General features: G+C 29.5%; 1 protein-coding gene and 1 long non-coding RNA gene across 4 annotated transcripts in view; one reads left to right on the top strand and one right to left on the bottom strand.

Moving 5' to 3' along the window:
- Positions 1 to 11,029, bottom strand: part of LOC111418586 (uncharacterized) — a 40,863-nt gene extending 29,834 nt beyond the window's left edge. Inside the window, exons 1-2 of one of the 3 annotated variants that reach the window (XR_011640156.1) lie at positions 10,406 to 10,516; positions 10,143 to 10,314 (exon numbers count right to left, since the gene is read on the bottom strand). This is a non-coding gene — a long non-coding RNA (uncharacterized lncRNA). Of the gene's footprint in view, positions 1 to 10,142; positions 10,315 to 10,405; positions 10,517 to 10,964 lie in introns of those variants that run through there. The other 2 variants (XR_011640155.1, XR_011640154.1) reach the window with 2 other exon arrangements.
- A 248-nt stretch (positions 11,030 to 11,277) lies between these two features.
- Positions 11,278 to 12,520, top strand: LOC111418587 (GS homeobox 1-like). Its single transcript, XM_023051124.2, has one exon. It carries the CDS (start codon positions 11,698 to 11,700, stop codon positions 12,439 to 12,441), a length of 744 nt encoding a protein of 247 aa, XP_022906892.2. The 5' UTR covers positions 11,278 to 11,697; the 3' UTR covers positions 12,442 to 12,520.
- The last annotated feature ends 4,311 nt before the right edge of the window (positions 12,521 to 16,831 follow it).

Below are 16,831 nucleotides of genomic sequence, written 5' to 3'. Positions count from 1 at the left end.
TACAGAATGCTGTTAATAGAGTTAGAGATTATTATTGATGAGGAATGTTGAGAAAAGTCAGGGACCATGTTTACAGATGCAAGAGTTGATAGAATGAATTTATAATTAACAAATTTTAATTGAGACAAATTTGGTATTTTAACATTAACAAAAAAAATCACATTTGCGTTTACCAAAATTTTCGTCAGCCGTATTCGTCACATCGAATAAAAATAAAAATATCTGCATAGTTGTTCGCGTAGATTTTTTTGTAATCTGTACAATCAAAAAGAAAATCCACAAAAAAAACAAACAAAAAGGGTGATTTTTTTTAACAATAAAAAAAAATTATAAAACACCCTGTATATACACTTTATATTTTTTAAATGCTGTGATATATATATATTGTATCGAGGTTGATTCCGATATATCTATACATACATCACCTGTAATGATTATTATATTAAAAAAAATTAATATTAATATATATTTTATTGATTTTATTTATTTATTTTTGTTTTTCTTTGTTAAATCCATACTGTATACGTTTGTGGAAATAAAGAAATAAAAAAGACAAAAAACGATCCTTTTTTATTTCGCTTCCATTCACCTTGATTTTCGGTAAACATCAAACACGACTCTCAGTTTTCTATCCGATTGAACTCTTTCATAACAGAAAAAGAAATGTTAAAAAAGGGTTCGATCCAAATTTAACGCAGACTTGGATAACTTTCTTTTTATTCATTTTCGCGAATTCCGAGATGATATCTAGAAAACGGACAAAAATGTACCGTTCCTATTGATTTCATTTTATACGAGAATAAAAATAAAATAAAATCAGATAAAAATGTATAAATAGAGAAGTATTTTTGTGAGAATAAAAGGGATGGGTTTCGTTTTGATTCGAATCCCTTTTTAACTTTTGTGGTGGTATAATAATCACAAAACCCTTTTAACACGGTAATATCATATAATGTATTCGATTTATTTAAATGAATGGAGTGGTTATTGTTATAATTCAACGTTGAATGAATTAAAACCCCTTCTGTTCAATCAAATAAAAAAAGATTGTAAAAGAAAACCAAAAACATAAAAGGGGGTTAGTTATTTAGTAGCTTTTCTATGACCCTCCTATTTTCTGTGGACAACCCCTCATTGGCTCATGTACCCCATTAACGGAGAGGGTTTTAAAAAGAACCACCCTTCAACCAAAAAAAAAATTTTTTATAAAATTAGGCGTGAATATACAATATTTTGAGCAAAATCATTTTACGTTTATATAATATATGATAATAACAGAGATTGATTATATCTTTATGCAAACATTGAAAGATTTTAACGTATGTTGGATTCATCCCCGAGTAATAAACGTGGCTGTTTTAATATTTACAAACGTATATATCACGTTTATGACCCCCTAAGGCAATAACAACCAGTCAATAGGAAAAAACCGGCCCATCTTTCGCCCAACAAATATTGGTTACATTGTTAAAGTCTTGCTTCCTGTTCGTTGCGTGTTTACTCAAAAGCTTAAACGAAACCCCGATATTTCTACGTCTCTTGGTAATATGTTCGGAATAACCGACCCCGACAAGCTTTTTCTAAATATGTTATGAAGGGATTAATATTTTAAAAGCAAATAACGGTTTTTAAAGATTCCTTGTTTGCTATTCCCGGTTAATTTTAAATAAACGTAATTATAAATGGAGTATGTAAAAAGTATGAAAAGGAAGACTCAGAAACAAACAAACTTACTCAATATAACACAGATAGTTTTGAAATAATTAAAAGTAGATAACTTGGAAACCAGTAGACTTGGACAATTTAAATTCAAAGGATAAAGCTAAGCGACAATCACGTTATAGGATTTCAAGTCCGATTTGTATCATACGTCTATGTTGAAATGTTATATTTTATCATAAAGCAATCCCAATCAAGAGTGCATTAATGTTTTATGAGTAGTTATATACAGGTGTCTCACGTAACTGGTTCGTTAGAACTTTTTTAGGTTCCAGTATTTGTACAGTTTTGAAATTTTGGTAGTATGGGTTGTTCAGGCGGAACTTTCGATCTAAAATATTTTCAAGATGGCTGCCACTTCCGGTCTACCGGAAGTAGACCATAACTTCGTTATTTTAAATGGAATGCTATAATTTTTATTGCACCTTTTAATTGTACGTAAAAAAATATGTTGACTTTCATAAAAGTTATTAGTACATAGCGTTTTTTGTTTTTGAGTTATTTTGGTTTTAAACTTTTTTTGATAAATTTCAATATGCTCTTTAAAATTCCATATCTCAGCCAAAGTTCATTCAAAAAAGATTTACTTTGGAACGATTACTCTTCAGATGTTGTCAAATAGATTGCCATTTGTTGTATCGGAGTATCTTATACAGGGTGGTCAATGCAGAAAATGCAGGAAACCGTTTGTATTTTTATTAGAAGGCCATAACATTTTGACAGTTTTTGTTTAATTTATTTCTATTATTATTTGTACTATTAACTACGATTGATAATCTTTTAGTTTACTAGCTTTTATTTACCAAAAATAACAAACAGAAGATCAAATAAATGAAGCTATTAAAACAAAAAGTTAATGACAAAAATTAGTTTTGAATAAAAATATAAATTTGTTATTAAATTGAATTTGGAAATGCAATTAAATACGTTAAAATATTTATTTCGTTTTCTTCATCACTGGTGACCGGAAATATGCGATTTCTTTTGGTCTCGATATATCCAGAACTAATAAATTCTTTATCAATTTTTTGAAATTTTTCTCGTGATGGGCGTTAGGTTTGTTAGGCATCTCTCATTAAGTGTTCGACACGTCTTGTCCAAAAGTTTATTGCATTCGCCATCAATACAAAATAAATTTCAAATATCGGCGTTGGAATAATTTACCATGATGTTCAATAACTTCCACCCGTCGTCAAATGTAACTAATGGCAACAATAATACAAACATGGACCAAAAACTGTCAACATTCCATAGCTTTCTAATAAAAAAACCTGCATTTCGTGCATGTTTTAATAAATGTCGCAATATGAGGCAAACTACAATAAATAGGCATGGGAATATGTATAGGTAATTTGTAGAGAATTAAATTCTCTTCCTGATAGCCTAAAAAAATATGGGGCGTTCCATTTAAAATTTTCGACTTTCTCGTCATTGAATATGGAGAAACTGTAATTCAATTTTTGACCACCCTGTATAAGATACTCCGATACAACAAATGGCAATCTATTTGACAACATCTGAAGTAGATCTTTTTTGAATGAACTTTAGCTGAGATATGGAGTTTTAAAGAGCATGTTGAAACTTATCAAAAAAAGTTTAAAACCAAAATAACTCAAAAACAAAAAAGGCTAGGTACCAATAACTTTTATCAAAGTCAACCTACTTTTTTACGTACAATTAACTTGTGCAATAAAAACTATAGCACTCCATTTAAAATAGCGAAGTTATGGTCTACTTCCGGTAGACCGGAAGTGGCGGCCATCTTGAAAATATTTTAGATCGAAAGTTCCGAATGAATAACCCACGCTACCAAAATTTCAAACCTTTACGAATAGTGGAACATGAAAAAGTTCTAACGAACCAGTTACGTGAGACACCCTGTATAATATAAAACAAGTGAATGTTGTTATTATTAATTGTCAATATATAAAGATAATAAAAGGTTTATTAAACTGTTAAAACCAAGGACAGTAGAATCTAACAGGACTGCTACATGCATTGTATTTTTATAGCCCACTATGGGTTGGTTGCCCGCATTCTACGTCACACTATTTGCCACGCCCTGTTAACTGTCATTGACTACTATGCGTTTGCTGTGTTTTTAGAGATTTAGAGGTTACATGATAGACGTCTAAAAAAATAAAACTTCAAAAATAATATGAATATGTCTACGATATAACCTCAAAAAATACACAGCAAACGCATAGAGCTGGGCGTGGCAAATGGTATGACGTAGTTAGCGGGCAGGTTGTCACAACAATGAATGTAGCAGTCCTGTTAGATTCTACTGTCCTTGGTTAAAACATATCACGCATAATTTTAATAGGTTATGGGCCCAGATATAGAACAGTAATAAAAACAAACCTTTACAAGAAGACAAACTAAAATAAATTAAAAAAAATGCCTACAAGTTTTAAAATTGATCCTCTTAAAAAGAATAATTGGGAAACATGGAAGTTGTAAGTGGAAGCAATATTAATTAAAAATGACGCATGGGAGTATGGAAATGGAACATTAAAAAAAACAACTTTAATAGCGGAAAATGATGAATCAATCAAAAAAATTAGAGAATGGGAAATAAAGGACAGTAAAGCACGATCAGACTTAATACTGTCTATGGACCCTACAGAATTAAAACAAATAAAACATTGTTTAACATCGTATGAAGTATGGAAGAAACTAGAAACAATACATCAATCAAGCGGACCTGCTAAAAAGGCATTTCTATTAAAAAAATTGACGTTATCAAAAATGAATTTGATACTGTAGACAAACTAAAAGAAATGAATTTAGAAATTAACGAAGATCTACTTACAATAATCATGTTATATAATTTTCCAGAGAGACAACGATCAAAATTTCACAAAAGAAGTGTATAAAAGATATTCTACAGCGTATGGAAAACTCAAAACCAGTCAAGTACACCAATGGACCCAAATGCAAAATTACAAAAACCTAAATTAAAAAACGAAGAATTAATGAAAAAGTATCCATATCAAAATCTGATCGGAAGTTTAATGTATGCATCAATTAGTACAAGACCAGATATTACATTTAGCGTTAACTTCTTAAGTCAATTTAACACAAATTACAACGAGAGTCATTGGATTGCCACAAAAAGAGCTTTAAGATATTTAAAAGGAACAATAAATTTGGAACTAACTTATAGAACTTCAGGGAATTAATTTAATTCTTATCGGAATTAAAATTCAATTCAAAAAAACCAATCGTCCTTTACAATGATAATCAAAGTTGTCAAAAGTTCGCAAAAAACAACGTATATCATAGTAGGACTAAACACATAGATATAAAATATCATTTCATAAGAAAAGCTTTGGAAGATAACGTTATCAATTGCCGACGTGCTAACAAAGCCGTTACCAAAACTAAAATTAGAAAAGTTTCTAACTATGATTGGCCTTGATGGGGAGTGTTGAAATTATATTTTATCATAAGCAATCCCAATCAAGAGTGCATTAATGTTTTATGAGTAGTTATATATAATATAAAACAAGTGAATGTTGTTATTATTAATTGTCAATATATAAAGATAATAAAAGGTTTGCTAAACTATTAAAACATATTACGCATAATTTTAATAGTCTAAGAACCGACTTAGATACACCAAGAAATTCTACTATAGAAAAAATAGATGAACCTACAATTTCGGACCAGTGTCGTTTTCTAGATGTTACTCCCTCTGTTCCAAATTATGGTATACATTTCTCTTTACAAATTGTCTCAATTTATGGTATACAAAACTTTCGAAACTGCTTTATTGCGTTTGTAAAATTAGTAATTCAATTTGTAAATTCATTTAAACATAGATTAATGAAAATTTTACACATTTAAAAACAATTCAGCTGGATTAATATAAACGCCCTTCATGGCGAAGCTTTTCTTTATTCATGAATTTTCATATTTTTCTCGTCTATGCGTCTGAGAGCAATTTTGTTAAAAATACAATTTGCTACAACTTTCGTTCGAAAAATTTTTCTGTAGCATGATCAGATTCAAATTTATTCAATTTTATAATTCTTGTCTGCTGAGGCCATCAAGGTTGACTCCATGTACTTTTGTAGTGTCGAGAATACGTTGTCTAACTTTTCTTTAGTTAATGCGTCGAAGGTACTTTTAATACAATCTATTAATTCATTCATAGTTTTTGGCAATGTTTGCTGACGATTTTAATGTTTTTGAGAATTCCTGACTTGAACCTAAGAAATGGTGATATCTATGGTGGCATTGACTATGGATTATGTTATCTTGATTCATTATCATTAATTTTTATGGGAAACGTTTTTCCCTATCACCTTTAATTTTCTACTTATAACAGAATTTAACGCAGATGATTGTCAATTTTGATATTTTGAGAATTCCTGACTGGAACCTAAGAAATGATGATATCTATGGTGGCATTAACTATGGATTATGTTATCTTGACTCATTACTCATTATCATTAATTTTTATGGGAAACGTTTTTAACTATCACCTTTAATTTTCTACTTATAACAGAATTTAACGCAGATGATTGTCAATTTTGATAATTCTTGGCTTCAACCTAAGAAATGGTGATATCTATGGTGGCATTAACTATGGATTACGTTATCTTGACTTATTATCATTAATTTTTATGGGAAACGTTTTTCTCTATCACCTTTAATTTTCTACTTATAACAGAATTTAACACAGATGATTGTCAATTTTGATATTTTGAGAATTCCTGACTGGAACCTAAGAAATGATGATATCTATGGTGGCATTAACTATGGGTTATGTTATCTTGACTCATTACTCATTATCATTAATTTTTATGGGAAACGTTTTTAACTATCACCTTTAATTTTCTACTTATAACAGAATTTAACGCAGATGATTGTCAATTTTGATAATTCTTGGCTTCAACCTAAGAAATGGTGATATCTATGATGGCATTAACTATGGATTATGTTATCTTGACTCATTATCATTAATTTTTATGGGAAACGTTTTTCTCTATCACCTTTAATTTTCTACTTTTAACAGAATTTAACCCAGATGATTCTTAATTTTGATATTTTGAGAATTCTGGGCCTGAACATAAGAAATGGTGATATCTATGGTGGCATTGACTATAGATTATGTTATCTTGATTCATTATCATTAATTTGTATGGGAAACGTTTTTCTCTATCACCTTTAATTTTCTACTTATAACAGAATTTAACGCAGATGATTGTCAATTTTGATATTTTGAGAATTCCTGGCTTGAACCTAAGAAATGATGATATCTATGATAGCATAGACTATAGATTATGTTATCTTGATTCGTTATCATTAATTTTTATGGGAAACGTTTTTCTCCATCACCTTTAATTTTCTACTTATAACAGAATTTATCACAGATGATTGTCAATTTTGATATTTTGAGAATTCCTGGCTTGAACCTAAGAAATGATGATATCTATGATAGCATAGACTATAGATTATGTTATCTTGATTCGTTATCATTAATTTTTATGGGAAACGTTTTTCTCCATCACCTTTAATTTTCTACTTATAACAGAATTTATCACAGATGATTGTCAATTTTGATATTTTGAGAATTCCTGGCTTGAACCTAAGAAATGATGATATCTATGATAGCATAGACTATAGATTATGTTATCTTGATTCATTATCATTAATTTATATGGGAAACGTTTTTCTCTATCACCTTTAATTTTTCACTTATAACAGAATTTAACGCAGATGATTGTCAATTTTGATAATTCCTGGCTTGAGCCTAAGAAATGGTGATATCTATAGTGGCAATGACTATGGATTATATTATCTTGATTCATTATCATTAATTTTTATGGGAAACGTTTTTCCCTGTCACCTTTAATTTTCTACTTATAACAGAATTTAACGCAGATGATTGTCAATTTTGATATTTTGAGAATTCTTGGGTTGAACGTAAGAAATGGTGATATCTATGGTGGCATTAACTATGGATTATGTTATCTTGATTCGTTATCATTAATTTTTATGGGAAACGTTTTTCTCTATCACCTTTAATTTTCTACTTATAACAGAATTTAACGCAGATGATTGTCAATTTTGATAATTCTTGGCTTCAACCTAAGAAATGGTGACATCTATGATGGCATTAACTATGGATTATGTTATCTTGACTCATTATCATTAATTTTTATGGGAAACGTTTTCCTCTATCACCTTTAATTTTCTAGTTATAACAGAATTTAACGCAGGTGATTGTCAATTTTGATAATTCCTGGCTTGAGCCCAAGAAATGGTGATATCTATAGTTCGTTTTTTTTCTATAATACTTGTCTATGTAAATTTTTTAGGGTTTCTGTTGGTATTATCTAGGACCCTTATAAAATGTATGTTGTTTTCCTGATTTTTAGTAACATTTTCAATAACTAAATAGTTGAGGTTAAAATACTAATAAATTTTTAGATAAATACGATTTTAACGAAGTACATATTTATTGTAAAAGCGTTTTTTATGCACCTTTTCTTTTTGAATAACGAAAGCTCAAACGTCAGTGTGACATATCTATTTCAAAACATGATAAAACAAAACTCCCTGTTAATTTTGCCAACTTTACAACAATTTGACAGGTATTATAGAAAAAGAATGAACTATATGGTGGTATTGACTCTGGATTATGTTATCTTGATTCATTATCATTAATTTTTATGGGAAACATTTTTCTCTATCACCTTTAATTTTCTACTTTTAACAGAATTTAACCCAGATGATTTTCAATTTTGATATTTTGAGAAATCCTGGCTTGAACCTAAGAAATAGTGATATCTATGGTCGCATTGGCTATAGCTTATGTTATCTTGATTCATTATCATTAATTTTTATGGGAAACGTTTTTCTCTATCACCTTTAATTTTCTACTTATAACAGAATTTAACGCAGATGATTGTCAATTTTGATATTTTGAGAATTCCTGGCTTGAACCTAAGAAATGGTGATATCTATGGTAGCATAGACTATAGATTATATTATCTTGATTCATTATCATTAATTTTTATGGGAAACGTTTTTCCCTATCACCTTTAATTTTCTACTTATAACAGAATTTAACGCAGATGATTGTCAATTTTGATAATTCTTGGCTTGAACCTAAAAAATGGTGATATCTATGGTGTCATTAACTATGGATTATGTTATCTTGATTCATTATCATTAATTTTTATGAGAAACGTTTTTCTCTATCACCTTTAATTTTCTAGTTATAACAGAATTTAACGCAGATGATTGTCAATTTTGATAATTTCCGGCTTGAGCCTAAGAAATGGTGATATCTATGGTGGTATTGACTCTGGATTATGTTATCTTGACTCATTATCATCAATTTTTATAAGAAAGGTTTTTCTCTATCACCTTTAGTTTTTTTGTCATAATAGTATTTAATGTAAATGATTGTCAATTTTGATATTGTGGGATTTCCTGGCTTGTGCATAAGAAATTGAGATAACTATGGTGGTATTGCTTATGAATTATGTTATCTTGGTCCATTATCATAAATTTGAAATCAATCAACTTGGATCTAATGGCTGGCACAACGTTATCGATAATCATCTTTCTGCTTTCTGTTGCGTTATGTTTTTGGTCACTTCTTACCCGGTTCTTGCTGTTTCTTTTTGCAGGTTCTTTATAAACAAAAGGCCAGAGTCGTATTTTGCCGTTGAAATACTGTTTTTAGCATTATCATAGCGTGGTCATAGCCTGCAGGGGCCAGCAGCCATAAACATAACTTTAGTTATGAACCGTTTGCTTTTACACCGCCTTTCTGGTTTTACCTCGTCCAGCGTCATGTAGTATGCACCTTTTAAATTGCGTTGAGTCGTACATATCCTCAAAACGTCGATTTGATTTAACCTTCGACAAACAGAATTCTAGTTTCTTTCATTAATTAAATTAAGATTAATTCTCCAAACTTTCCTTAATCCTTCCTTAATAAATTAGTAACTAATAATCTGATTTCGACTTTGATATGCGATCTTTTTTAACAAAGAAGAAGGAAATATTAAGAAACTTGTTTGTAAAATGGATAGGATGGGGGATGTTAATCTATTTGTAGAGTCTCTGAAGATGGCCAAGCGCCGAAACTAACTAAAATAAAAACTAGTTGAAAAGTACTAAATCAAACTATAGATAATTTTTAAAAATTTTTACACGAAAAAAATTGACTCTAGTATTTGTGATTAAATTTATGCCACAACTTACAGAAACACCTGTATAAGCGGATTTTGCTCTTGTGATGGCTGTCATCAATGTTCTGTGATAAAAATAGTGTCTATTCTGAGAAGTCTTATATTTTTAGAGAGTCAAGTGATGCATAACACGGTCTAATTCACCATAACTCAACTGACAAAATAGTTATGGCTTATTTTAACAAATAAGTACTATGTATCTACCTGTACTTCGAAAACCACCGACATTTGTATAAGAAATGTTGGATTAAATCATCATATTTTGGTGTGTAGTGTCTCTAGTATTCGGATTTCCCATTCTTTCTGACTCACCCTGTATATAAAAGTGAATCGATAGGTAAAATAAAAATTTTGAGGTTAACTTTTTTTCATTTTCCTAAAAAAAAGGATTTCCACGAAAATTGGAGTAAACATTTTTACGAAAACGATTATTTAAACGATAATAAAGATTAAATTAAAAGACTTACCTTAAAATTACACAGCAAGAAGATAAACTAAACGCTTTTTTACATTTGAGGTTAAGTTATGTTTACGTTTTATACGCGATTCATTTATTTCAATACAAAAACATACGCGATCTTCGTTAATATACTAAGTAGTTGGATGTAAGGGCTAACTTCACGGTGGTTATCTTTGAGTATTTGTGTAATTAATGAATTTAATTAAATAAAATATCATTTTGATAATAAAAATTAATAATTACCTTCAAAATGTGATAAATTTTACATTAATTTTTCATATTTCTTTATTTATAAACACCAATGTAATTGTTATCTGTCAAAAATGATTCTGTCATTTTTAAATCGTTTTAATTAAACCGTTTTTTAGCAATAATTTAATTAAAACACTTCATAATAACATAAAGAAAAAAAAAACCTCTCAACGGCTACGTTCAATGACGTTCAAAGATTGGGTTCAGGAAGAATCCCGAAAAAAGCGATTCAATGGAGTCCAATTGAATGAAGATTTAAGAGTCCAAGAGAACATTTAAAAAGGATTATTTAAAAGGTAATATAAAAGACTTACCTTAAAATTACAAAGCGATCAGATAAACGAGATGAACTAAGTTTTTTTTTTGAGGTTAAGTTATGTTTACGTTTTATGCATTAATGTCAATGTAGTTGGATGTAAGGGCTAACTTCACGTTGGTTATCTTTGAATATTTTTATAATTAATTAATTTAATTAATTAAAATATCATTTTGGTAATAACAATTAATAATTACGTTAAAAATGCGATAAATTTTACATTAATTTTTCGTATTTCTTTATTTATAAGCACCAACGTAATTGTTATCTGTCAAAAATGTCATTTCTTTTTTAATAACTAAATTAATAATTAAATTAAAACACTTAATAATAAAAAGTGAAAGGAAAAAGAAATAAAAATATAAATAAAACCGTTATACAAAGAAACCATGCCACGATTGCGGTGGTGCGAATAAACAGAATCAAATCAAAATATGTTTTTTTTTTGTATTCTATTCTTCGTGTGCATAATCATCGAAATGGGGGCCATTAAGAACAACTCGAGTGCAAATTTTAAACATATCTGTTCAAAAACCCCTCCTCAATTTCTTCCGTTTTAACAATACCCCCGATAACTCCGCCCTAAAAACCCTAACCAACCCAACCCTCGTGTCCCTTCTTAGGGTAGGGGGCCCCTTTTGGAATATAAACACACCAACCATCATAGAATCATTCGCAGTCAGCGTTGAGTACCTTAAAGTTGCGTGTGTTTAAGTGAATTTTAAAGAAACATGTCCCGATCTTTCCTGGTTGATTCCCTCATTAATAATCACAACCCCAAAGAACGTTATTTACAAGAAACAAGACCTATGTTATACCCACAAAGTTACATCAGCAGTTATTTATTTTCATTAAGTTTGGCACAACAACAACAAAGACAACATCAACACCAACAAATCGGATTTTTACCAAATAATCCAATAAGACCAATAGCTTCATTACCTTTATTACAAAATGGATTACAAAATGGACTACAAAATGGGTTACAAAACATATTAGGAGTAAAACGACCAAATTACGAGGATATCTCACCAGCTTCGAAAAGGATTAGTTTATCTACATCACCAACATTAAAAAATTCACCATCAACGAGTAGAGAATCAAGTCCAACACCACCACCTACACCAAAAAGCAGCGATGAGAAGGAATCAAGTAAACGAATAAGAACAGCTTTTACCAGTACGCAACTATTAGAATTAGAACGAGAATTTTCTGCGAATATGTATTTGTCGAGATTAAGAAGAATCGAAATAGCGACGTGTTTGCAATTGAGCGAGAAGCAAGTGAAAATTTGGTTTCAAAATCGACGGGTTAAATACAAAAAGGAAGATTTGCCGAATTCAAAAAGCCAACAACAAAAATGTTGCTGCCTGAGAACTTGTTCGTCGAAAAAATCGACGTCGTGCCAAGAAGATGATGATATCGACGTTACCCATATTGAAGATGATAAATTAAACATTAATTTGAATTTATAAATGTATTTTTTTTAATTAACTTTTATGACCAAGAGAATTGTAAATAAGATAATTTATTGTAATTTAGTGAATTAAGAGAGATGTGATAGTATTAATAAAAGTATATTTTCCACTAATAACGTTTTTAGAGTATTACTATTTCCATGATATTACATCCAAAATGCATTAAACCGGTTCATTTCACGCTTTATTGAGCATAATTGACCTTCCGGCAGTTTCATTTCTACGCCTGTAGGCTGGCACGGTTATTGTCGAGGCTATAAATTTTCAAATGGACAATAAATTATAGCGATCTAATTTCTATTTAGTAGCAATTCATTTTATGCTGTGAAGATTTCAAATCATTTCATAATCATCAAGCTTTAATAAATTACATTTTTTTTTAATATTACATTAATGTGTTACTACAAAGTATAATTAGGCTTTATTTTGTGCTGAAGAAAGTGTCAAGGAATAGAAAAAGCTTATTGGTATGTGTCAAAATAGCATTAAATGATTAGTAACACCTATACTTTATTAGAGAAAGCCAAAAAAAAGTTAATAATATTAATGGGGATATTATCCAGAAAATTCAAAGAGGTAGAATACGGCAAAAGCTAATTGGTGTGAATCAAAACGGTTCTAGTTGTTTAGAAACATCACAAGGAGGAGAAATTAATTAAGGAGGATTTTAAAAATTAATTTTGATGCTTTTTGAGAGTGTTTCAAAAATAATAGGAAATTGGAAAAGCTTGTTGGTGTGTGTCAAAATGATATTAATCGATTGGACACCTTGATTTAATTTGACAAAGCTAAAAAAAATAATAACATTGCCTAATTAATTCATACAAGAAATATACGGCTCGTCACATTCTGTACATCCATATAATAGTGTACAATAATACAATTTAGCGATTTTTAGCAATTTAGCTTTGTGAAATAGTGAATAATAAGCTTGGCGAGCCGCTTCATACATTGCTGTTCTATTTAATACCCTGATAGTGTAAATTATTGAACTTAATCTATTACTGGACATGGTTTTGAAAAGTACGGGTATTATCTAATACAATTTCCAGAAATTTTACGGTTTCTCGTTCCCCTTCAAGTTGCGTACAAAAAAAGTTTTCTCTCTATTTAACATTACTTTATTGTTATTAAACCAAATTTCTGTTCAAAGTTTTTCTGTGTAGATATTCTTCTGTAATATTGTAATTTAAAAATGATGTGTCACCAACATATTGTAATATAGTTGCTGCCTGTGCGTTTATTGGTAAATCGTTGGTGTATATAATGTATAGCAAAGGACCAAGCACTGAACCCTGAGGAACACTCATATGAGTCATTGTTTCACTTTATTCATTTATTACTCACTTTATTAGTAACGCCTCTTATGCCATAGTAGCTTAACTTTCCCAACAGTATCTTGTGTACGTGATAGTTGATCTTTCTTAACCTGATTAATAACCCCTAGTGCTTCAAAAGTATGTTTCATTTGGTGTAATTCCTTTGACCACCATTTGGTTGGCCCTTTAGCAACATTTTCCCACCAATTTGTTAAAATCGGACGGCAACCCTTCAAGGACAGAAATATTTTCTCTAGATATTAATCTTTGCCTTTGATGTGATTGAAGATATTCTCCGAATCGATGCTCAATCTAGGTTAGTTGTTCTAACATGCTGAGTATCGCCCTGTGTGTTAGTTATTATGTTATCTATACATGATTTGTGTTAAATGTAACGCTGGAAGCCTCTCTGATTAGCACACGATACCCAAAAAAAGCACATAACTCTTCAAATTCAGTTTGTATTGAAATACTTTGCATGAAATTATTGTTATAGTCACCAACAATAAAAATTGCTAAGATATGGGCCTTCAAAGTTAAGTAACTTCCTTAAATATTTTCAATATGATTTGTCTTACAAAGATTTGTCTTAGAATGAAAATTTTTCAAACAGTGTAATGTTACATTTTTCCATCATAATATAGCAAAAGTGTACTCGCAACAGATGATCAGCAATATTTAATTCTTGCACTGTTGACAAGTGGTATGGATACAATTGCTGGTCATGTCGTACTTTTGAATATTCCGAAATATCTTTTTATGTCAACAGTACTAGCAGTACTAGGATCAGCAACAAAATCCAAAATGTTTCCTTCTCTGATTCCCGTTTTTACATACTTTTAAAAATGTTTTTTATCAGGTTATCTGCACTTGGGAGATTTTTTGCAATATCGTCTAGCCGCTGCGTTAGTAGGACTTTGAAGGCCCACCTTAGCCATTTTTGTGTTTAGACAAAAAAAATTTTACAGGTATCGACATCATTTTTACACTAATATTTGTGATTAAAATTATGCCATGACTTACAGAAATACCCTGTATAGCTGTATGGGCCAGCTATGGGATTAAGAGCAATTTAGAAGTAGTACAACGGTACCAAGATAAATTATAAAGGAGCATTCTCAGGGCCCTTGGTATTGCAGAAATAGTTAGTCAGGCATTAGCGAAGCCATCTATAATGGTTTCCATGATGTAGAAGCCAAATTCTTAATAATATGAACTAGATCAGAAAACTGAAGAGGATTAGACTTTATTTTGCTTGTTCTATTTCCAGTTTTTGTTCATAACAACCCATATACTCAGTATTTCGCCTTGCTGACACTTTTATTAATATTTTGAGAAATTTTCATACTCATATTCCAAGAAATCGATTTTATACGAATTTTTAAAAATTAATCGGCGACAATTGCAAAATTCGAAAAAATTGTCGATTACTTCAAAAATTTATTTCTCAAGAACTGAAAGTGATTTTTCAAAACAGCTTTTTGCATTAAAAACAGAATACTTTAATTCATAATTGGTGATATTTTCGCAAGGATCCTTCAAGAAATTAATTTTATAACGAATTTTGAAAATTATCGATAAAAATTGGAACATCGAAAATTTGATCAAAACTTCAAATATTGTTTTCTCAAAAACTAAATGTTATTTTTCAAAACGGGTTGGTTTATTGGAAAGAGTACACTTTTATTAACACTTTGGGAAATTTTCATACTAACATTCCAAGAAATGGATTTTATACGAATTTTTAAAACTTAATCGGCGAAAATTGTAAAATTCGAAAAAATTGTCGATCATTTCAAAAATTGATTTCTCAGGAAGTGAAAGTGATTTTGTAAAACGGCTTGTTGCATTAAAAAGAGGATACTTTAGTTAATAATTGGTGATATTTCCACAAGGATCCTTCAAGAAATTAATTTTATAACGAATTTTGAAAATTATCGATAAAAATTGGAACATCGAAAATTTGATCAAAACTTCAAATATTGTTTTCTCAAAAACTAAAAGTTATTTTTCAAAACGGGTTGGTTCATTAGAAAGAGGAGACTTTTATTAACACTTTGAAAAATTTTCATACTAATTTTCCAAGAAATGGATTTTATACGAATTTTTAAAACTTAATCGGCGAAAATTGCAAAATTCGAAAAAATTGATTATTTCAAAAATTTATTTCTCAAAAACTAAAAGTGATTTTTCAAAACGGCTTGTTGCATTAAAAAGAGGATACTTTAATTAATAATTGGTGATATTTCCACAAGGATCCTTCAAGAAATTAATTTTATGGCGAATTTTGAAAGATATCGATGAAAATTGCAACATTGAAGATTTTATCAAAACTTCAAATATCGTTTTCTCAAAAATTAAAAGTTATTTTTCAAAACGGGTTGGTTCATTGAAGAGAGGACACTTTTATTAACATTTTGAGAAATTTTCATACTCATATTCCAAGAAATCGATTTTATACGAATTATTTAAATTTAATCGGCAAAAATTGAAAAATTCGAAAAAATTGTCGATTATTTCAAAAATTTATTTCTCAAAAACTAAAAGTGATTTTTCAAAACGGCTTGTTGCATTAAAAAGAGGATACTTTAATTAATAATTTGTAATATTTCCACAAGGATCCTTCAAGAAATTAATTTTATAGCGAATTTTAAAAATTATCGATGAAAATTGCAACATCGAAAATTTTATCAAAACTTCAAATATTGTTTTCTCAAGAACTAAAAGTTATTTTTCAAAACGGGTTGGTTCATTGGAAAGAGGGCCCTTTTATTAATACTTTGGGAAATTTTCATATTCATATTCCAAGAAATCGATTTTATACGAATTATTAAAATTTAATCGGCAAAAATTGCAAAATTCGAAAAAAAATTTTTTTTACACAAAATCACGACATCTCTATTGAAAACATCTCGAGGTTCTTAAAATGTTTAAATGAAAATTAAAAGAAAATTCAAACAATTCATAAGTTAATTTGGGAATTTAAATCGTCAAAATATATTGAAGCATGTGATAGAATAAAAAATTATTCCAAAGGAAAAAAATATTTCTACGAAATTAAAAAATTA

Source organism: Onthophagus taurus, chromosome 3 (assembly GCF_036711975.1).
Source record: "Onthophagus taurus isolate NC chromosome 3, IU_Otau_3.0, whole genome shotgun sequence".
In the NCBI taxonomy this organism is placed as follows: Eukaryota; Metazoa; Arthropoda; class Insecta; order Coleoptera; family Scarabaeidae; genus Onthophagus; species Onthophagus taurus.
Note: the sequence above shows the minus strand (reverse complement) of the source record. Positions and strands in the feature narration are given on the sequence as shown.